The 22,976-nt window shown below is 44.6% G+C and overlaps 1 protein-coding gene across 1 annotated transcript in view; it reads left to right on the top strand.

The window, feature by feature from the left end:
* The window catches only part of ADAMTS12 (ADAM metallopeptidase with thrombospondin type 1 motif 12), a 118,509-nt gene that overhangs the window by 16,794 nt on the left and 78,739 nt on the right, over positions 1-22,976 (top strand). The window contains exon 3 of the mRNA XM_035100561.2: positions 17,856-18,027. Within this exon, the coding sequence (XP_034956452.2) occupies positions 17,856-18,027 (172 nt within the window). The remainder of the gene's footprint in view (positions 1-17,855; positions 18,028-22,976) is intronic.

Here is a 22,976-nt window from a genome sequence, read left to right on the forward strand (position 1 = left end):
AGGATGCCTTCTCCGTCTGTCAGCTCCACCCCCTGGCCTAATCCACATCCAGGCCTGCATCCCCATTCACCAAAACTGGGATGCAGGCCAAGATCCAGCTCCTGATAGGCTTACACCCACACCACCAATCAGGAAGGGGCTCTGATGCCAGGATTCCCTCGTCAGGGCCCAGTGATGCCTCTGCTATCCCGCAACACTGCCCAACAGAAAGAGGTGAGCGGAGTTGTAGTCCAACCGTAACTGGAGGGCTGCAGGTTCGCTGCCATCTATGCTTCAAAAGAAGGCCAGGAGACTACCAGGAAAGGCTTAAGGGATTTAAATGGAGAATACGTGAGACTTCACAGAGTGCCTTGCTTATAAAGACTGTGTCTTTTAATTTGGTTTAGGCTGAGGAGAGGACATAACTGAGTAGCATCACGTTCTTGTTTAAGCTGCAAACCATCTTGTAAGCAATTTACTAGGATGCATTAATCATAGGCGCTTGACATGCTCTGAAGCAGACGTGTAATTCCACCTTGCGGTAAGACCTTGCTTCAATTCTATTTGAAACCTAATCAGCTGTTTGATGCTGCAATGAAACCTACAGTATTTGGAGAGGAAACAGGAACCTACAGTATCACATTTCACAGAACTGAAATACCTTCATTTTCGATTTAAAAGTTTCCTGTTTTTTTTTTAATTTATTTATTTATTTATTTATTTATTTATTTATTTATTTATTTATTTAAAGTGGCACACAAGTTTGCTTTATGCCGGTATGACATATTCATTACCCAGACTCTTGAGTTTAAGAAATAAACTCAATAAACTTTGCTACACTCTGGGCAAACTGAATCATTAGCAGCACCATCATTTAAACCAAGGTCCCCCAAGCTAAGGCCCGGGGGCCGGATGCGGCCCAATCGCCTTCTAAATATGGCCCGTGGACGGTCTGGGAATCAGCATGTTTTTACATGAGTAGACTGTGTCCTTTTATTTAAAATGCATCTCTGGGTTATTTGTGGGGCATAGGAATTCGTTCATATTTTTTCCCCAAAATATAGTCCGGCCCCCCACATGGTCTGAGGGACAGTGGACCGGCCACCTGCTGAAAAAAGTTTGCTGACCCCTGATTTAAACCATCGGACTCAGCAGCAATTGGGCCTGCATCACTGCATCCGTTTAGGAAGGAATGGCCATTTAAGAGTCAAGGGAAAGGATCATTTCATTTATGAGGAGTCTCTGTCACTGTGCTGTTGATGTGCTCAGGAGGACCACATCTCTGGGAAGGCTTGGAGCAGGCGAGAACAAGTAACAGTCTTCTTGCATTTCTGATTGACATCTTTCTTTGCAGGGGGTCAAAGGATCACACAGTGTGTCTGAATCACTGGTGGAGGAAGAGGAGTGTGGGAGGAGCGCACCACCCCCGGCAGCGTGATCCCGGCAGGGTGCCATCGTGGCTCCCCCCCCCCATGCTGGGTGCCACGCCCCCGCAGGCAGTGCGCCATGCCCCGAGGACGTGTGCCACACCCCCGCAGGCGGCGTGCCGCACTCTCTGGACGCACGCCAGCCACACCCCCGCCTGCTCTCCACAGCCCCAGTGCCAGAGCATGAAGCTCCGCCACTGGTCTGAATTCCCCTGTCAGATTTCCCCATAGGAAATGGCTTACAAGGACAGGTAGATGACAACCTTGCAGTGACCGTCTTGTCTTTCTTTTTAATTTGTATCCTTTCTCTCCCCCCCCCCCAAAGAACTTCATGGGGTTATTCTGTTTCATCCTCCCACCAGTGAGGCTGGCTACGTTGAGATACGGTGGCTGCTTCCAGATGACCTGTTTATTTAGCATTCATCCTGATTGGTTTGCAAGGAAGTGAGACGACACCAGCTATTCCTCGAGCACTCATTCTGATTTGTTTGCAGGGAGGTTAGATGAGGCCTTGTCAAAGGCCTGGAAACGATGCCTTATGAGGAACGGCTTAGGGAGCTGGGTATGTTTAGCCTGGAGAACAGAAGGTTAAGGGGTGATATGATAGCCATGTTCAAATATATAAAAGGATGTCATATAGAAGAGGGTGAAAGGTTGTTTTCTGCTGCTCCAGAGAAGCGGACACGGAGCAATTGATTTAAGCTACAAGAAAGAAGATTCCACCTAAACATTAGGAAGAACTTCCTGACAGTAAGAGCTGTTCGGCAGTGGAATTTGCTGCCAAGGAGTGTGGTGGAGTCTCCTTCTTTGGAGGTCTTTAAGCAGAGGCTTGACAGCCATCTGTCAGGAATGTTTTGATGGTGTTTCTTGCTTGGCAGGGGGTTGGACTGGATGGCCTTTGTGGTCTCTTCCAACTCTATGATTCCATGATTCTAAATGAGAGTTCTTCTACATGTCTTCATTCAATTTTCTATCATGTTTCTTATAGCAAAAACTCTGGTCTTTGGGGGAAGTGGGCTTGTTGTGCAACAGCTCCAGATCAGCTTTAGTTGTGCAGCCTGAATTTGCTGGCGTGTGGTTGAATCCCTCCTGAAAATAGCCGCAGTCTGGAAGCACCCAGTAACCTGTGCATTGTCACCTACAGCCAGGATGGCCAGACGTGAAAACAGGGCTCCCGGACCTTTAATAGTTGTGTAGAAGATGGAAATTCAGTAAATTAAATGTGCAGGAGGCATGCCATCTTTTGCATTTTGTCACTGTAGATAGGGCCAAATGCACATTGGGTGAGAGATCCATATTTGCCATCATTTCCAAATACAAAATCCAGCTGTACCGTGTGTGTGTGTGTGTGTGTGTGTGAGAGAGAGAGAGAGAGAGAGAGAGAGAGAGAGAGAGAGAGAGAGAGAGAGAGAGAGCTTGCCATTTGTACCAACCTGCCTTGGGAAGGTGTTCAACTGGATAGCTCAGTTGGTAATCTTGATACTCTTAATTTCAGAATAATGGATTCAAGCCCCGCACTGGGACAAAAGATGGCATTGCAAAGGGTAGGTCTAGATGACTCTCATGGTCCCCTCCAGCTCTACAATTCTATGATTATCCACCTGCTCTTTTCCTAATAAAAAAATCACTTCTCGAGCTGCTTGTTTTCCCTACAGGTTAAACTGCTCAGTACAAAAGAAAATTAGGCTATGTAATTTAAATGAAGGTATTTTACCTGTGCATTTGCAGACATTGGTTGTGTATTAATTTCTTATCATGAGAATATGGTGTAGCTTTGACAGACGTTGCTTGTTGCATTGTGGCAGAGGCAGCTGTATCAGAGAAGGGTGTGTGGGTGTGGGTGTGTGGGTGTGTGTGTGAAGGGCTGAAGTTCCTTCTCTCTCTCTCTCTCTCTCTCTCTCTCTCTCTCTCTCTCTCTCTCTCTCTCTCTCTCTCTCTCTCTCTCTCTCTCTCTCTCTCTCTCTGGTTACAGTAGCTGTCTTACTACAAAAGAATTTCAGAAATAGACTGGAAAGAGAAGTTGCTGAATTGCAACTTATCACCAAGCTCAAAACCATGGAGGGACCTGGTTTGAACAGAGATATCGGGTTCTTATCTCATTATACATGATAAGCGATCTTCAGCCATCTCAACCCTTGCTTTTTCATGCAAAACCATTTGCAGTCGTTTGCGGTCATCAACAGCTATCAGTCAGTCAATCACCCATTTCCACCACCCTTCTGAGTGATCCCCCCTCCCCCTCCCCCTCCCCACCCCTCCCCACCCCTTCTCTACATAAGTGCCTGGAAACTTCCATTTCACTGTATCTGAAGAAGTGTGCATGCACACGAAAGCTCATACCAAAATAAAAACTTAGTTGGTCTTTAAGGTGCTACTGAAGGAATTTTTTTATTTTACTTCTCTCTCTCTCTCTCTCTCTCTCTCTCTCTCTCTCTCTCTCTCTCTCTCTCTCTCTCTCTCTCTCTGCCTGTTGAACACTATAATCTGGATAATTGGAGACTCTGTTCCATTTTCTAGGAAAAAACATGTATTTCTTCTTTTGTAGAGAGTATTGACGACATGATTGTCAGTGCTGGCTCTGGTACATGTTTAGATGCTCCTGTAAGCAAAGAAATGAGGTTTGCCAAAGCTTCCTTTTTGGAATAGCTAAAACATCGTGTGGGCTTTTGTTGCCGTCGTCATTGCCATATAACCTAAGTAAGTTAAATATGAAAGAACAGAAGAAACTGCTTTATACTAGGTTAGATTAATGGTCCACTTAGTCCATTCTTGTCAACTCCGACTGGCGGCAGCTCTTCAGGACCTAAGTCTGGAAGAGATCTTTCCCATCACCTGGCACCTGGTTGGCTCAAGTGAAGATAAGGGATTAGATCTGGTTTCTTAAGCTTGCAAAGCTCATTGGTGTCATACCAGTCCTGCTTTCTGTTGATTAAGATTGCAGTTCCTCAGGCTTCAGCATCTTGGTTTTTTTTTATGTTTTAAAAAGCTTTATTTCTTATTTTCTTATTTTCTTATTTCTTATTTTCTTATTTTTTTAAAAAAGTTACATACATACAAACCATATAATCAACCAAATCAACGCAAAAAAGTAAACACAAATATAGCTGCAAATAATATATACACTTCAGCATCTTGGAGATGAGAGGAACATACGAAGTCTACGTCAGGTTAGCTGCTCCATTTTACAATGCCAGTCCTATCATGCTGTAAACATCCATTGAAAGGGGGGGGGTAGGTTGGGTTGGCAGAAAGAGAGAGAGAAAGGAGGCTGCTTGCTGTGCCCACTTTTGACTATGCCCCCCCCCTTTGGCTCTAGTCCCACTCACTGGCTTGAGCCACATCTACATACATGCAGCTCCTGAGAGATTAACCCCCCCCACAGAACAATTACAAATAGGTCCCATTAATAAAGGTAAAGGGACCCTGACCGTTAGGTCCAGTCGTGACTGACTCTGGGGTTGCGCACTCACCTCGCATTGTTGGCCGAGGGAGCCGGCGTACAGCTTCCAGGTCATGTGGCCAGCATGACAAAGCTGCTTCTGGCGAACCAGAGCAGCACACGGAAAGGCCGTTTACCTTCCCACCGGAGTGGTACCTATTTATCTACTTGCACTTTGACGTGCTTTCGAACTGCTAGGTTGGCAGGAGCTGGGACCGAGCAACAGGAGCTCACCCCGTTGCAGGGATTCGAACCGCCGACCTTCTGATCAGCAAGCCCTAGGCTCTGTGGTTTAACCCACAGCGCCACCTGCGTCCCTCATTAATAGATTTTCTTTAAAATCCCATTAATATATTTTCTTAAACAAGCAACCTTATCAAATTTTGATTATATTCCTGCCTATTATTCTGCATCATCTTACAATATTCCATCTTGCATGTCCTTATTTCCCCCCGTAAACCCCATTATTAATTTTACAGATATCTCGCTGTGTTTTCAAATATCATGTGCCTCTTATGAAACAGACAGATGCACGCCACAAATCACCAAATAATTATTACTCCCGGAAAGCAATATTACTAAGAGTGAGTGTTGGCTATGATGTACAGTATCACAAATTAAGGAGGGGTAAAGGGACCCAGGTGGCGCTGTGGTTAAACCACTGAGCCTAGGGCTTGCTGATCAGAAGGCCGGCGGTTCGAATCCCTGTGACGGGGTGAGCTCCCGTTGCTTGGTCCCAGCTCCTGCCAACCTAGCAGTTCGAAAGCACGTCAAAATGCAAGTAGATAAATAGGAACCGCTACAGCGGGAAGGTAAACGGCATTTCCATGTGCTGCTCTGGTTCGCCAGAAGCAGCTTTGTCATGCTGGCCACATGACCTGGAAGCTGTCTTCGGACAAACGCCGGCTCCCTCGGGCAATAATGCGAGATGAGCGCGCAACCCCAGAGTCGGTCACGACTGGACCTAATGGTCAGGGGTCCCTTTACCTTTATTGGGCCAATTGGGGGAAGGCTGTCATGTTTCCAAATCAGATCATGCCTGTGTTGTTGTTTAGTCGTTTAGTCGTGTCCGACTCTTCGTGACCCCATGGACCATAGCACGCCAGGCACTCCTGTCTTGCACTGCCTCCCGCAATTTGGTCAAACTCATGTTCGTAGCTTCGAGAACACTGTCCAACCATCTTGTCCTCTGTCGTCCCCTTCTCCTAGTGCCCTCAATCTTTCCCAACATCAGGGTCTTTTCCAAGGATTCTTCTCTTCTCATGAGGTGGCCAAAGTATTGGAGCCTCAGCTTCACGATCTGTCCTTCCAGGGAGCACTCAGGGCTGATTTCCTTAAGAATGGATAGGTTTGATCTTCTTGCAGTCCATGGGACTCTCAAGAGTCTCCTCCAGCACCATAATTCAAAAGCATCAATTCTTCGGCGATCAGCCTTCTTTATGGTCCAGCTCTCACTTCCATACATCACTACTGGGAAAACCATAGCTTTAACTATACGGACCTTTGTAGGCAAGGTGATGTCTCTGCTTTTTAAGATGCTGTCTAGGTTTGTCATTGCTTTTCTCCCAAGAAGCAGGCGTCTTTTAATTTCGTGACTGCTGTCACCATCTGCAGTGATCAAGGAGCCCAAGAAAGTAAAATCTCTCACTGCCTCCATTTCTTCCCCTTCTATTTGCCAGGAGGTGATGGGACCAGTGGCCATGATCTTGGTTTTTTTGATGTTGAGCTTCAGACCATATTTTGCGCTCTCCTCTTTCACCCTCATTAAAAGGTTCTTTAATTCCTCCTCGCTTTCTGCCATCAAGGTTGTGTCATCTGCATATCTGAGGTTGTTGATATTTCTTCCGGCAATCTTAATTCCGGCTTGGGATTCATCTAGTCCAGCCTTTCGCATGATGAATTCTGCATATAAGTTAAATAAGCAGGGAGACAATATACAACCTTGTCGTACTCCTTTCCCAATTTTGAACCAATCAGTTGTTCCATATCCAGTTCTAACTGTAGCTTCTTGTCCCACATAGAGATTTCTCAGGAGACAGATGAGGTGATCAGGCACTCCCATTTCTTTAAGAACTTGCCATAGTTTGCTGTGGTCGACACAGTCAAAGGCTTTTGCATAGTCAATGAAGCAGAAGTAGACGTTTTTCTGGAACTCTCTAGCTTTCTCCATAATCCAGCGCATGTTTGCTATTTGGTCTCTGGTTCCTCTGCCCTTTCGAAATCCAGCTTGCACTTCTGGGAGTTCTCGGTCCACATACTGCCTAAGCCTGCCTTGTAGAATTTTAAGCATAACCTTGCTAGCGTGTGAAATGAGCGCAATTGTGCGGTAGTTGGAGCATTCTTTGGCACTGCCCTTCTTTGGAATTGGGATGTAGACTGATCTTCTCCAATCCTCTGGCCATTGCTGAGTTTTCCAAACTTGCTGGCATATTGGGTGTAGCACCTTAACAGCATCATCTTTTAAAATTTTAAATAGTTCAGCTGGAATATCATCACTTCCACTGGCCTTGTTATTAGCAGTGCTTTCTAAGGCCCATTTGACTTCATCATGCCTGTGAAATCCAACCAATTCTTTCAGAAAATGGAAAAGTTGTTGACTTTTCCATTGCTTTTTTAAAAATCAAACTTTTGAGGTGCTCTGTGCAAAAAAAAAAAATGCCTTGGGTGTATCTGACTACAATTTGTAGCCATTTCAAAATATTCCATTATAGATATGGTGGGTGGGGGAGGGAGGCAACAGCTTTGTTTTTTTAAGAGGCCTAATCTGGTCTCAAACAAAGAGTTGAATTAGAAAGGCACAGAGTGGATCTGAAAGAAATCAGGATGTTTCTCAAAGTTGCAGATTCATTTACAAATCCAATTTTGTGGCTGATGCACACCCCTAATTTTAAACCCCAAATGAATTCTTGTATATCCTTTCATACTAGCTGCATTAATCTTGTCCCAGTGCATAGGAGAACACAAGTGACTTTCATAAAAGGAAAATATCATTTACTCGCTCACAAAGCCAAGGACAACTTCTAGGGCATATAAAATTCCTTTCCCCACCCACTATGGATATACATAACTTCAGATTGGTTCTTTCTCCACCCAATTTCCCATGTTTAGAATATGATTAGGACGAAACAAGAGGGAAAATTCCTCATCACAAGCCTTTCAGAAATAGACAAAGGAACCATTGATCTCACAATATGCAAACTACCTAAATCTTTTTACATGAGATGCAACCTTGAAAAGATAAAAATGTATAAATTAGAGCTGTTTCTAAATGCAGCAGAGAAATAATCCTCTGTTGCAATTCAAGAACTCTTAAGAAACTGGAAGTGTAAGCGGCTAATAATTCAGCGTAATCCGGTTTACTGTGTGGCTTGAGACACAGGGCAGTTAAGCTGAACAATTACATTGCACGGGTGATATCCAACATCAGTTATACTCAGAATTGACCCATTCAGATCAATGGACTGAAAGTTGGCTGTCACCCTATGTCTTCACCAGCTGCTTTTCCTGGGATATTAGCCAGAATAGTTATGACAGTCCGACTCCACCCATCATTCCCGGTGGTATGTATCTCTGAGTAGGGTCTTGGATTTTGTTCTAGAAAATGTCCCAAGACAGATATCTCAAGGAACCTTCGGTCCAATTCAGCTGAAGTCTTTTAGGTCCAACTGATTTCAATGGGAAAGGAGAAGCTTAACTCAAAATCCGTAGGATTTGGCAGTGCTTAAAGTTGACCGAGTCAGCTATATGGTCCTTTCCCTGCTTCTAATAATACTTATTTGCAAAAGACTGAGAGGAAAAAACACAAAGTGTCCCATGACACCTCCCCCCCCATCTCCTACTGTTCTGTTGTGTACATGTTTATGATGCAAATAACATCATAAAACTGAATCTATGGAACATAAGTTCACCTGGGGCGGGTCTGTCTTGAACCTGGAGGTGGGTCTGTCTTGAACCATTAGCCTTGGCCTCTGTGGATATGCTGTAGGTCAGGGGTGGCCAACTTCCAAGAGACAGCGACCTACTCACAGAGTTAAAAACTGGCAGTGATCTACCCCCCCTTTTGGGGTTCAGATCAAAGTTGTTGAGCTTTTTTTTAAGAAGGAAAGCCCTGTTTGGGGGGTTCACATAAAAGTTGTTGAGCTTCTTTAGGGAAGAAAGCGACGTTGAGCTTTTTGTTTTAGGAAGGAAAGCCCTGTTTTTTGTGGCGCAGGTCATTTTAGGGGTGCAGGGCAAAGATGTTGAGCTTTTTTTAGGGCAGCCAAAGTTTTTTAGCTTCTTTGGGGGAGCCACTGATCTACCAGTGATCTACCACAGATGTCCAGTGATCTACCAGTAGATCACGATCTACCTGTTGGACATGCCTGCTGTAGGTCAACATCAGAAGAGGGCCCTGTTTATCTCCAGAAGCTTACTTGACCAGCCCTACTCATTGCTCTTATGCCAGCGGATCCTACTGAAGATAAAAACTTTCAGGTCCCATCACCATAATGTAAGTAATATGCTGTTGGACTAGAGTCACTAGACCAAAGGTTTATCTGGTCCAACTTCTGATCTCTTAGTGGCCAACCAGGAGCCTTTGGGATGGCTACAAGGAGAACAAGAGTACAATAGCACTCTCTTGAACATATTTCCCAGAAACTAGTAATTCAGAGGACTTCTGTCTGTGATACTGGAGGTAATGTGTAGCCACTGATATCCTTATACTCCATGAATTGTCTAAACCCATTTTTAAACTTGTCTAGGTTGGTGGCCATTATGACCTCCTATGGGAGGAAATGTCATATTGTAACCATTCACTTTGTGTACTTTTTTTTTTGTCTATCTTGAATTGTCTACCACAGGTTGGGTCCTGTGTTTTACTATTATGACAAAGGGAGGGAGAACTTCACTTTCTCTGTTACACTATGCATAATTTTATACATCTGTAGCATGTTCCTTCCTTGCTCTCCTTGACATTTGCCTAAGCAACAGTCCCTCCTTGCATCCCTGCTTTTAGCTTGGAAATGGCCCAGAAATAGACCAAGCCAACCTGTTTCTTTAGATTGGCATCATTCATTTGGGGTGCTTCTTGTCTTGCCTTAAACAGCCTGGGCAGTTTGATTTGTGTGCTGCTCCCAGCAAGGCTAGCATTCTGTTGAACCTGAAGGTTGCTCCCAAATAGTCTGCGACATTAAGATAACCTGCCTTGCCTAGGAGTGACAAAAAAACTTTGAGCTGCAGAAGGAACAGCAGAATTATATCCCCAAAACTGGGATGTGGGTGGGGGAATGGACATTCTCTGGTTGACAATGATTTATTGGAGATTTTAATAAAGATCTGAACAAAGAGCAAGAGTTCATACAAAATGGAAAAAAAGCTTTTGTTAAAATGATGGCCCATGTAGAGTTCTAATTCTTATGGAAATAACTTCACTTAATAACAGGGGCTCTATCAGCAGCTGCAGGTAAGCTTCAACGCAGATTAGAAAGCTGAGTCAAACCCTTAATGACATCTCTAGCTTGCCAAAATTGGCATTGTCCTTGTCTCCTACAATTTCATTGGCCTTGCCATCCACAACATCTCCCCAAAGCACAAACAGCTAGGAGGGTGCTTTGTCAACCTTCCTTTCCGAGCACAATGGATTTCGGCACTGACTGCGCCATCTCCTACGTGGAAATGCCTACGCCATGCGGAAAAGCTGCCAACAGGTCTCACCACTGAGCACATCACAAGTGCTCACCCAAAATGTGCGAGACATTTTGATGCCTGGAGGAAAGGCCGTCACTCAGCAGGAGGGCATCCGCCTTGCATGAGAAAGGTCCCAGGTTCAGTCCCTGGCATCTCCATGTAGAGTTGGGAGAGAACCTTGGAGAGCTGCTGCCAGTCTGTGTGGGCAATACTGAGCTAGATGGACCAATGTTGTGACTGACTGAGCTATTGTCCTCCTTGGGCTGGGTGTGCCTAGAATGGTGTACCTGTGATGGTTCCTGGGATTTTGTGGTAACAAAGCTGTGCCTCCACCTATAGAGGAAACACCACAAGCCTTCACTGATCTCTTCCTTCAGAAATCTCAGGTAAATGCTGCCTCTAGAAGTTCTCACGTCTCTGGATTATATAGGAAACCTGGGACTGTACTCATACCAAGTCAGAATTTTGGTCCGTCAATATTTTTACTGAGCGGGATTTTTGGACAGAGGACTCTCCCAGCCTCACCTGGAGATGCTGGGGATTGAATCTGGGACCTTATGGATGCCAAACAGAGGCTTTACCAGTGAACTGCAGACCTTTTGGTTGTCATCAAGTCCCCTCCGCACCACCGATGAGTCCAGGGCTGACCAGGCCTTCCCTGGCTGCTATTTATAGAATAAAAAGCATGCCCATTAATTTCATTCATGCAATTAACATCACATCTAGTATGGCCCTAAGTGTTAGGGTACAACGTGCACAACATAATGTGCTGTACAATGTTTCCTTTAATGCAGAGTGACCTCTTCTAAAACTCTGCAGCTGGCCCTTCTGGCAAAAGCAGGCTCTGCAGTTTGTGAAGTTATTGGTTTTGTATCTCACCTCCCTTTTTCCTCCTTGGTGATAATCAGGAGAGGCAAGCTGTATGGAGCTCCAGCCTTGTGCTGTCAGTGTGCCCGTAACATTCTTATGGAAAGCGCAGCAGATTGTGCAGCTGTTTCTTTCCAGCACCTGGGAAATGGAGCAAACTGCAATCATAAAGTCAGAAACAATCCCTTTTCTCAGAAACCCAGTGATTAAATTTGTGGCTGGCAGGATGATGGATAGTGACAGAGAAATATTTCTTCCTCCCTAACATTACTCGTCGCCCAAGACTATTTTTTTGGCAACTGAGGCAGAAAATGCAAATGGTGGTGCTTTGCAGAAGTACAATTAAATGTCCAAAAATTTGCATCCCTTAATTCCATGTATTCATCCACATGAGCTCCATTATATTTTAAACTTAGAGAGGCCCACGAACATACGTATTTTAATGAATTGACTTTTGTACAACTCCGGAAAGCTTTTACAGAGTTACGATTAAACACAATAAACTCTGCTTATAGAGATGGGAGACACAGAAGCATTCCAGTAAATGAACGTGTTTGTATTAGAGGATGCCCTGAATTAGAGGACCTTACGCATTATATGTTACGTTGCCCTTTATACAAGGATGGTTTTTGACACCTATAATGACTAGGTCCCCTGGCCAGAATCCTTCTGATATAATTCTTTATCTCCTTGCAGACACAGATAAATATGTGACCTGGCGTGTAGCACTTTTTGCAACTGCCGCCAGGAAAATTAGGAAAAATTATATTGCCGAGATAGCTATTAACTGTAAAGGAGATGAATTTATCTGACTCCATACCAAGATGCAGCTCTCTCACCAAAGTTGTACAGAATTATCGATTGTATTGTTTAATATTTCTTTTAATACATCAGTGGCCATGTGATGATTTTAGTTTATAAATTTTATTATTTAATGTTTCAACTGGTATATTAAAGTGTTTCCATAGCTTTGTGCTGATTAGGTCATGTTTTGATAATGTAAATGTTCTAAGTTTTGTACCAAATTTGTATATATTTTACTGAATTACATCGTATACATTGCAGCAGCCCTTGGCTATAAGCAATAAACTTGATACAACTCCTTCTGCACTCTGGCTAAAATGGCTTACTTTACAGTTCTCTGTTTGAAGGACTGCCCAGTCCCGCTTAAAGATAAAAGAGTTGTAAGAAGGGAGAGTTCCTGGGAGTTGCCGATCAGCAGTTCACACCTAGGCAGCAGACACAATCTTCCCCACTAGGATGAGATTTTAATTGTACAGTCATATCTCTGGTTACGTTCGCTGCGGGTTGCGTACACCACGGGATACAAATGCGCCGAACCCGGAAGTACCGGAACAGGTTACTTCCGGGTTCAGCGATTCACACATGCGCAGAAGTGCCGAATGACGTCACACGCATGCACAGAAGCACCGAATTGTGCGGCGAGCATGCGCAGATTCAGTGCTTCAGGTTGTGCACTGCTCTGGTTGTGAACGGGGCTCCAGAACGGATCCCATTCACATCTGTTACACGAATGACTTCTAAATGCACATCTGTACATATTAATTAGCAGTGCACATGCACAAAGGAACAGTAAGAGAGAGGGGGACAAATGGAATCATGGGGCACTTGGGGTTTTTTTCCTTTTCCTTTTTTTGAAAATGAATATTCTTAGAGGTGGGAAGAGGACAGCGGCCCTGACTTTGCCAACTTTGAGTGCTGTCAAGTCTTTAAAGAGACTAAAGCATTTGCTTTCTCATTGAAATCAGTGGGACTTAACTTTAGGTGGATTGGGCCCTTCAAGAAACCCAGAAAGTCTTACTGGGATTTCCAAACTGTTTCCAAAGGCAGCCCCACACCCAATGCACTACAGTAGTCTACAGGTGATCAAAGCATTGCAAAACAAAGGCTGCTTCTTTCTAGGAGGAGATGAATGTACATCCATCACTTGAGTATCCAGTAACAAGGCTGGATCTAGGACACAGGTGGGTGGCCTGGGGACTGCACATGGTCCCTGGCCTCATTTTGTGTAGCCGCCTTGATATTTTATGATATCGCAATACAGCCAGACCTCAGTAAGCAAAAGCAAGCAAACAAATGAGATTCTAATCTGAGATGGCCGTGATGTCATGGAAAGGCTGGATGCAGAGGAGTGAAGGGAAAATCAAATGAAAAGATTCCAACAGCTCTGGGCAGGTAAAGGAATAATTTTTAGAAAGTTTTATGTTGATAATAATAAGACAAATTCTAGTAGCAACCCAGTTTTTAGAAACCCAGGACAAGTTACCATTCATGTTTGGTACGCTTTGACCTTGAAACTATGAAACTAGAGCTGATGAAGAATAAACCGAAACAGGGCCTTATCCTGGATTTCTAAAAACTGGATTGCTACTGGAATTTGTCTTATTATTATCAAAACATAAAACTTTCTAAAAATTATTCCTTTACCTGGCCAGAGCTCTTGGAATCTTTTAATTTGATTTTCTCAACTCTCCGAGGAGTGAAGGGAGGCACCAGTGGGGAACCCCCAGGGGATTGGTGGTGGGACAATGATGAGTGGTCAGAGGGAGAAGAGGGAGCACACTGGGGGGAGGTGATGTCGGAAACTGAAGAGGTAACAGGGTTTAGTGAGAAGGGTATGTGTGTGGCAGGGAGAAGTCAGGAACCAGAATTAGAAGTGGAAGCAGGAGAAGAGGGAGTTAACTTCACTGAAGCAGTGTGATTTATTGCTGACCTTCTCCTGATTCCCACCCCTGACACATGGTGAAAACTGAACTGGGGCATGTATGTGTCTTTATTCTTGCCACCCTTGGTTCCTTGGGGAGGAAGGGTGGGATATAAATTTGATAAAGGAAATTATAATCTGATCATTTAGATGCGTTAATCCAGGACACTTTTGTCTCTGGCTCCACCCATCACTGGCAAGCAGCCCCCAGACTGATTATCCCTGAAGGAATATGACCCTTGACGGGGGGAGAACATTGCCCACCGTGATCTAGCTTGAAGCACCTCCCGACTGTGTGTTTGATACAAGCCACTTTCGCATGGTGAGCTATACCCAAAGTGGTTATTATTGAAAAGCAAAGCACATAATGAACATAATGGAACATTGCAACAAATAATCCATAGGCTTAAATGAGTAAACCCACAGTAAAATGAAAGTTTACAGAGCACAATATTTCAGCTGGTCTTACTGGGCCCCATGGAGACTCAGCTGCCTGTTTAAAATACAGTTCAGAGGAGAGGGGTCTTCTTACCAGCCTAGATGATTGACAGCTCCCTCCACCTCTCCTCAAAATGAGATTGGCAGCAGCAAAAGGGAAATGCTGGACCAGACCTTGATGGTGAGTCCATTTTCCCAGTAGCCTCCCAGAAGTTCCAGCTGCTTTTGAGCTGAAAATATGGGAATTAACTCCATGTTGGATGATGTAACTTGCATACTTCTTTCACCTAAAAAAAAAAAGTTTGAAAAATTAATCAGTGGTTGTTTTCATTTCTCCTTTTCCCTTGGTAGTTTGGATTCTGCCAGGCTTGCCATGTCAATCAAACCTGCAACTTCTTCTTCTTTTAGTTCTATTATGTTCTGAGGTTCCTAATTTTTAATAAGAGGACAAGTTGTACGGAGTCATAACAACCTGTAAAAATGCAATGTGGGGGTTGTTGTAAAGTCAAGGAAATGTCTGCAATACAGTCTGCCCTGAAATAGCAGGGTAAGTAAATGCTTGAGTAGGCAAATAATTAAAACGCTCGTCCGTTCCATGCCAACTCTCACATTTCAGGCTGTAGAGATCCTGGAGGACAGTACAGTAGCTAATGAATACATCATAAGAACCATACGCAGAGTCAACGGATGCCTCGGTGGGAACGTGTCTGCACAAATTGTACAAACAATTTTGGTGAGCTGGGGAGGTGGGGGTAGGGAATTGGCACACGAAAAGGAAAATGATAGGTAGTTGCTAACTCTGGGTATAAGTGGTTATTTTTCCTGCTTAACACAGGGCAGAACAACTTAGCAAACAGATGTTTACAATCCCATGTGTGCAGGAATAGTTCAAATACAGGGTGCAGCACTTGTTCTCAGGAAGTATCTGTGAGTGCGAAGGAGGTGCAGTTCACCTTTTCTGTGCCTGCTGATTCTCCTCTGCAAACCCCCCATTGCCCTCCAGGTGGATTTGCTTCTGGTTTCAGAGCACAATGGGAAAGACGGTAATAACCTGGTGGAGCATTTAAATGGGGGGGAACCAGCCACAAGGGATAGGAATGGGATTCCTGCTCCTGCCCCAGCCAAGGAAGACACACGTCTCATAGTTAAGTCTTTAGTGACAAACAAGCAGTTACAGTGGGTCCAGATACGTATGCAACTCATAGGGATTGAGGTGACTTCAGCCCCCCTAAAATTGATGGGCAGCTTGTGTTGCCACTGCTGCGATGCTTGCCAGTCCACCGGCTCGAGGCCTGCCAGGCTGCTGCCGGCACCGCAAGGACTGCCAAGCTGCTGGCAGATCTGCTAGGCTGCCAGTGCCAGTGTACTTCAGGAAGCTGGCGTCAGAAATGTGCTTCCGGAAGTACAGCGGCAGCTTCCAGAAGTGTGGCCACAGTGGCTCACAGCTGGGAACGTGGTGGCTCCTCCTCTTCCTCCTGCCCTGGAGGGGAAGCAGCCCTTGGCCTGCAGCAGTGGCAGGAAGAGGAGGAGGAGCCACCAGCCACGGGAGCCAAGCTGCCAGGTGATGCCCGGATGCCCCATGCAACAGTATTGTGTCCGGGCGTTGTGCCCGACACACACTTCTAGCCTCTAAGCTAGAAGTGACACACACACACACAGCTGGTCACAGTCCCCCCCCCATGGTGAGATTTAGAACATCTCCATTTAAATCACCGTCATTCTTTGCAAATTGTCATCTGCACATTTTAATGTGCTCTGCGACACAATTTCCCACATTGCTTTAGCAGATCATAAAGAGGCGTGATTTGCTAGATGCACATTTTCTCCCTGCAGCTGGGCTTATCTCAGGCCGACTTTTTCCAGGATGAAATTGCGAGATGTTTTGCATGCTGTGAGAGTGGAACTGCCCCCCCAAGCCCAGCCTAGCCCAGCTCCCCCTGAAAAGAACTCCAGCTGAACTCTAGACAATCAGGGCAACAATAGCAGCTGGCATTTTGAAAGCTGTGTCATGCATTTTTATTACTTTAATGTGCTTAGGAAGAATTGAGTTGCCCTTTTGCGTCTTAATATCTTTATTCAAGGGTTGGGGTTGGATTGGGTTGGGAGGGGGACGGAAGCATGTCAGCAGACTAGTGGAAAAGTGATTTCCCTGATGTTTTTTTTATAGAAAACTGTCCAACATGGGCCTGGAACAGGAGAGTCTTGCCGACCGCTGTGACTCATTCTAGCATAGGAATGGTTGATAAGATTGGAAGAACTGCAATTGTTGGGTTTTTTAGATCTCAGAGTCATGCAAATAAGGGTTTTTAAAAAAGGTGAAATTCATGAGATGAAATCTAGGGGCAGGGAGGTAAAACTAGTTATGATTCAACATGTGTACATAAGAAACAGTTCACACATGGTGTTTTAACGGCTGGTTCATTGTTTTCGGTCCATCCTGACATCTGTCAGTGGTATGTTAGAATTGCTTCACATGTCAAAAAGCTGGTGATTTTTTTTTAAAAAAAATACTATCCACATTTTGTTCCCTACTTTGCCTCCACACCAAATATGTCTTCCTGTAGGCGGTGTGCAAAATTTTGGCTGAATGGTGAATGATTCAGGCAGCAAAAGGGTAATTAATAGGGCAGCTCAGCACTAATACACCATAATGTATGGGGGTTAGCACAGATTTTTTGGTCTACATCTGCTATCAACCCCAGCTAGCATGGGGAATGGTGAAGGGTGATTGGAGTTATAGTTCATTACACTGGCTACCCCAGCCATAAAGGGTATGGAAAATAATATGTGTTATATCCTCGCTAAAAGGGTAAACTATCACACAGGTACACTCCAACTTAGATTTGCAACGAAGTACAATATTTATATGAGAATACAGCCCCAAAGAGTGAACATCAGAAGTCCTGCTAGGCCTCCTAGAACCAAGATGGAAGTTCCTTTTTGTTCACAGAATAACTTCTTTGTCCAAAAGTGGGGGGGGGCTTGAGCAGGGGCTCACCTTTTTCCCTGATCACACTATGTGTTTTGGGGCAGAGGTGGCCGTGTCGCCACACCCCTCAGAAACTCTTGCCACTTGCTAGGCAACTTTTTTTTTGTTTTAACCCGAGTGAAGTTTGCTCCACAAGGTAAGGTTATGCTTTCTCCTCTGTCTAGTTGCCAAAATTCCCACCCACCTTGGCAAAATCAAGGGAGACTCCCAAAAAACACTATTGTATTTTCACATCGTTGGGAGCTTTCGGTGAAGGGTGGATAATAAATAATGTAATGTAATGTAATGGTTCTATGTATTCTCTCTCTCTCTCTCTCTTCTCAGGCTGGATACTTCCAGCTGCCTGATGGAGATTACTTCATTGAACCGGTGAAGAAATATCAGTCAGGAGAAGGCCCTTACGCCCATATAGTCTACAGGGCAAATGTCTTTCAGAAAGCTTTGCGAAAACGACGAGGCACCTGTTTGAAGGAGGAACAGACTTGTGGAGTGAATGGTACACATTCAAATCTTTTTATTTTAATGCCTTTTCGTTCAATAACCCAATCCCAAATACAGGTATCTTATCTGGAGATAAACTTGTCCCCATGGCTGTTTCATGAAGCATCAGGCAGAAATACTCTACTTTTAAAAATCTGGACTATTTTGAAACCAGTCATAGTTTCCCTCAGAGAATCCTTGGGGGGTGATAGTTTGGCAACAGTTGTGAGGAGCAGAGTTCAGTTTTATGAGGCTTTGACAGTTAAGGAGGTTTTAGATTAGTTAGTGTTGATCAGGACTGGGGACCCTGTGGCCTTCTTGATGTGGGGGGGGGGACGACTCTAGTCCCATCAGCCCCTGCCCAGAATGGCCAGTGTTCAGAAATTATGGAAGTAGTTGTCCCATCCCTTATATAGATATAAAATGTGCCAGAAGTGATATGAGGAGTGCCTGAAAGAAAGTTACCAAGTTCAACAGCTTTCTTCCTATGGTTTTGTCCCACATTCTGTGGTATAGTGGGGTAGTGGGGCAAGTGGAGTGGAGACTAGGAATATCAGGGTAGTTGAAAGTCCCTGGGAAGTGAGTGAGGTGATAGTAAGGCTTTTGTGCTTGCTTGCATTATTTCCCCCCACATTCTCTGACTCTGTTAATTAGCATATGAAAAGTCAGAGAATGTGGGGGAGGGAATTATGCAAGGCTAGATACTTCTTTCATTTTCTTTGATGAGGTTCCCACTTCACACCAGCCCTTTAAATGAAAACACTTCATTGCAATGCTGTTCACATTTCTAATTCAAAGGGAAATGTTGCTTTTTAACTGGCTGAAGATCTTTCATTAAAGCTCAGTATTTTCTACAAGTTTATCCTATTGTGTCAGAAGTAAGGGCTGTTGAGTTGAATGGAGTTTACTCCCAAGAAACTATGCACAGGACTGCAGTCACACTGATCCTGATAAACTGGGTATTAAGCTACTTACTGCCGCTCTTCGGTGTGCATGTATAGGGCTTGGCTACGGGAGCTGTCACAATATGCTCCTGCACTTCAAAGCATGCAGAACCCCTGGATTATAGGCCAAACAGGACTACAGTTAGATTGGCCCTCAGGGCCCCCTCCTTCCCATGAGCTCCTTGGTGGGGAACAGCAGAAGGAGAAGGGCTTTGATGCCCTGTAAAGCTTAGGTGACCTTAGGCCAGCCACTGTTTCTCAGCCTGACCTACCTCACAAGGTTGTTGTGAGGATCAAATGGGAAGAAGGAAAACCAAGTACAGTACAATATAAAAAAATTCCTTCAGTAGCACCTTAAAGACCAACTAAGTTTTTATTTTGGTATGACTAGTGTATCTGAAGAAGTGTGCATGCACACGAAAGCTCATACCAAAATAAAACTTAGTTGGTCTTTAAGGTGCTACTGAAGGAATTTTTTTCTATTTTGCTTCGACTCAGACCAACACGGCTACCTACCTGTAACAAGTACAGTACAGTACAGCATCTCGAGCTCCTTGGAATAAAGGTGGGATATAAATGAGAAATAAATACAGGAAGCTCTTACCTTTGTAAGAGGATCAAAAAGCTCCGATGCATCTTGCAGTTGTATATATACCATTTTCAGGATGCTATCACAATTTGAAGTTTGAGGATTTTGGATAGTCACTTGTAGTTGAGGTACATATTGAGCTTCTGTTTTCTGTCTGTTTGTTTTTTTGCAAGGTTACTGAGTCCTCCCTCCCCGCTTCTGCACAATCTGAACAAGTAAAGGGTATTTCAGAGTTGTTGTTGCTTTATAAACTCTACGGCACTTTGTGACACACACTTGGAGTTACTGAAAATTAAATATCTGCCTCCGTCTCCATAGGAAATAAGCTTTCTGTGTCCGGGATTGTGTCTCTGTGCATATTTCAAGGGGGTGCTGTGTGATTGTATCTTGTATGTGGTTCTGCCCCCCCCCAACAATGTTTTCTACTGTAGTAATGGCTGTCAGCAGTCCCAAAAAGGTTCCCCAACCCTGCATGACACCATTGTGGGCTATGCCGTTTGTGCTCTGGATAAATATCAACAGAATCGTAATCACTTGCTGTGGGGTTCCAGACATTCTGAATTAAAATTCAGGGAATTCTGAACATGCTGAATTAGCATGCCTGGTGTGCCACGAATCCTCTCCCTGGAAATGCTTTAAGAAAGGGGTAGGTCTGTATGCAAGCTAAAGGAAAAACAGGAGAGGATCGTGCATGACAGGATATTCTTTCTTTTTCTTTTTCTAAAATAACTGGAGATAAGCAATAACAAGCATACATAAAGCAATGTCTGAAACACCAGGTTTTTCTGCGCAGAATGGGCTCAGCAGCTCATGAGCCATTGGCTTTTGGTGTCCTTTTGCTCACATTCTGAAAAGTTCATCTTACTGAGATAATTATCTAGTTTTCATGGTTACTGGGGCCTGCTTTGAATAGACGTTTTCAGAATTGCTAAAGCATAGGAAATGAGATTCACAAAAAGTTACCTAAATTATTATTATTATATGTATATTTATCCAGGCCCGGCTCTAGGGGTAGTCTCGGTGGCGTGGGGCGGCAGGGGGTGCTGTGCGGCAAAGCCATGCTGCGCGCTGCACCCACCCACCCACCAGGGAGGGGCGGCGGAGCGATCTCCGCGCCCAGGGCACCCGACCTGCTTGAGACGGCCCTGTATTTATCAAAACTTGTGCGACTTCATTAGAATATGCTAGACTGTGGTTTGCTTTCTCCCCTGCTCATGAAAATGATATGAGAAATTGAGTCAGTTACTTGAAAGCTAAATGCCCAAGTGGCACAAATATGCCTACTGATTAAGAAATATTGAATTGTGTTAAATGTGTGCTCCACACAGCTCTCTCTCTCTCTTTTTAGATAGGATCCCCAGAGAGTGAGCCAGACTGAGACCACAATGGGTGTGTGAATGTAGAGTGTGTGTACCAGCCTTTCCCTCCTGCACCAGAAATCGTCCCTGAAGGGAGCCATAAATGCCACCTTGAACTCCTGGGAGAAAAAGCTGAGATAGCTCAGTTGGTTAGAGTGTGATGCTGACAACGTCAAGGTTGCAGGTTTGATCCCCGTAAGGGACAGTTGCATATTGCTGCATATTCCTACCTGGTGATCCTACTTGATTCCAGCTCTCTAAGATTCCATGAGATAGGTACAACAAATCAAGAGTAATTAAATAATATAATTCCAAGTACACCCATGGGCCCCAAAAGTTTGGTGACCCCTGTATCTTTAAACCAGATTCTAAGTAGGACATGTGGCCACCCTCTGACACTCTTTCAAAGGAAGACAGAGCAGAAGGATTGAAGAGGCACAGGGGCGGCTCACCCATTGGCCCTAGTGGCACGTGGCGCCGGGGCGCCGAAGGACGCCCCAGCAAGTGGGGGAGCTGCGTGGCAGCCTCCCTTTCCCTCCTCCTGGATGCCCACCAGCTGTGCCGCTCGGAGGAGAGAGGTAAACGAGCGGAGCAGGGGCACTAGGACCCTGTTCCGCTCTGTAGCGGAGCTTTCCTCTTTTTTAAAAAAAGGGGGGCGCCCAAGGGATCTGCATCAGGGCGCCCGATGACTTTAAGACGCTACTGAAGAGGCATCCCACTTGCTTCCCATAATAAGGATGGCAGGAGCATTCCTGTTGTCTATCCAGTCATCTGTGGCACCATCCATGGTGTGGTGGTTTTTGGAGCGTTTAGAACTCAGTTCCGGAATATTTGTGGAATAGTTTAGCTAGAGGCTCTTCTGTTTTCTGCCCCTCCCCCCCCCCGTCCATACTACTATGCTTGAATTCATAGCACAAAATTCAGCCACAACCTTAAAAACGTGGCTGGGTAAAGTAGAAGAGTGGTATGCACAGTTCAACACACTAGATATTGTCTGTGCCGTTAGGATATTATGCTCCTGTATTTGAGGTCATTTATTCAAATGCAGGCATTCTATCATTGAAGAAGGGAAAATCACAACGCTCCAGTCACCCTTGTGTGCAAAAATGACACAAACTATTAGAAAAGAACTTATTATCATCGAGAAGCATTCTTCATGTGTTAAGTGGGCTGATTCATATTCAGGTGGTCCAAACCTACCCTTCATCAAACATGAGTTGTCTACAAAAATTACTACTACGCCTACACAATGTAGGAAGAGCAACAACATGCCCTTTGCCGAGTGCTTAGGTCAGGCAAAGTGTCAAAATTCTAGGTTTCCTGGTTCATTCCGTATTATGGTGTCTATAACCATTATGCAATTTCTTTTTTAATGGGGAAGTGAATGGAGAGTTCAAGTATAGAGCTGGAAGCCAACAGAAGTTATCTTTGTGGTTTGTTCGTTTCTGTTAATGATGGGGATGTGCAAAACTGGACAATGAAACTTGTTAATCTCGGGGCTCTTAAATGTCCCAGATTATCTGTCAGGGAGGTCTATTACACAAATGAATTCAAAGGCAGAAAATTCACCGGCATCACTTGCAGGTTAAAAATTGCCTCTATTCTCACCCTCTGCTCCTGCACAGTCCTCTCTTGTCTCTTCACTCAGTATACAGTAGGTTGCTCAACCTTGAAATTCAAATCTCCTGGTATCTTGGGGAGAGGGAAGGCTTGGAGTGCACAGACCCCATGATCCCCACTTAATGGCTCAGCAGTCTACTGGTCAGTCAAGGCAGGAGATAGCTCTTAATCTGCATTCAGGCACTGTGTTCACACTTGAGTGGTTCATGCCCTATCCATTTACACAGTTCTGAAAGTGCTTAGCTTTCCAAGGGTGTACCCCATTGATGGAGTAGGGATGTCTGAGATGATCTCAGGGTCCAGGTAGGATCGCCTGACCTTTTCCTCCCTGCTTCCTTCCTCTGTCTTGAGCACCTCAATGTCAGGAACGTGGCCTCCCAGAGCGCAGGGGATGAGTTAGAGATTGAAGTAAGTGAGCAAGGGTCCAACTCTGCAGATGTAAACTGGCTGACAG

The sequence above is a fragment of the Zootoca vivipara genome, chromosome 11, assembly GCF_963506605.1.
Source record: "Zootoca vivipara chromosome 11, rZooViv1.1, whole genome shotgun sequence".
Lineage (NCBI taxonomy): Eukaryota > Metazoa > Chordata > Lepidosauria > Squamata > Lacertidae > Zootoca > Zootoca vivipara.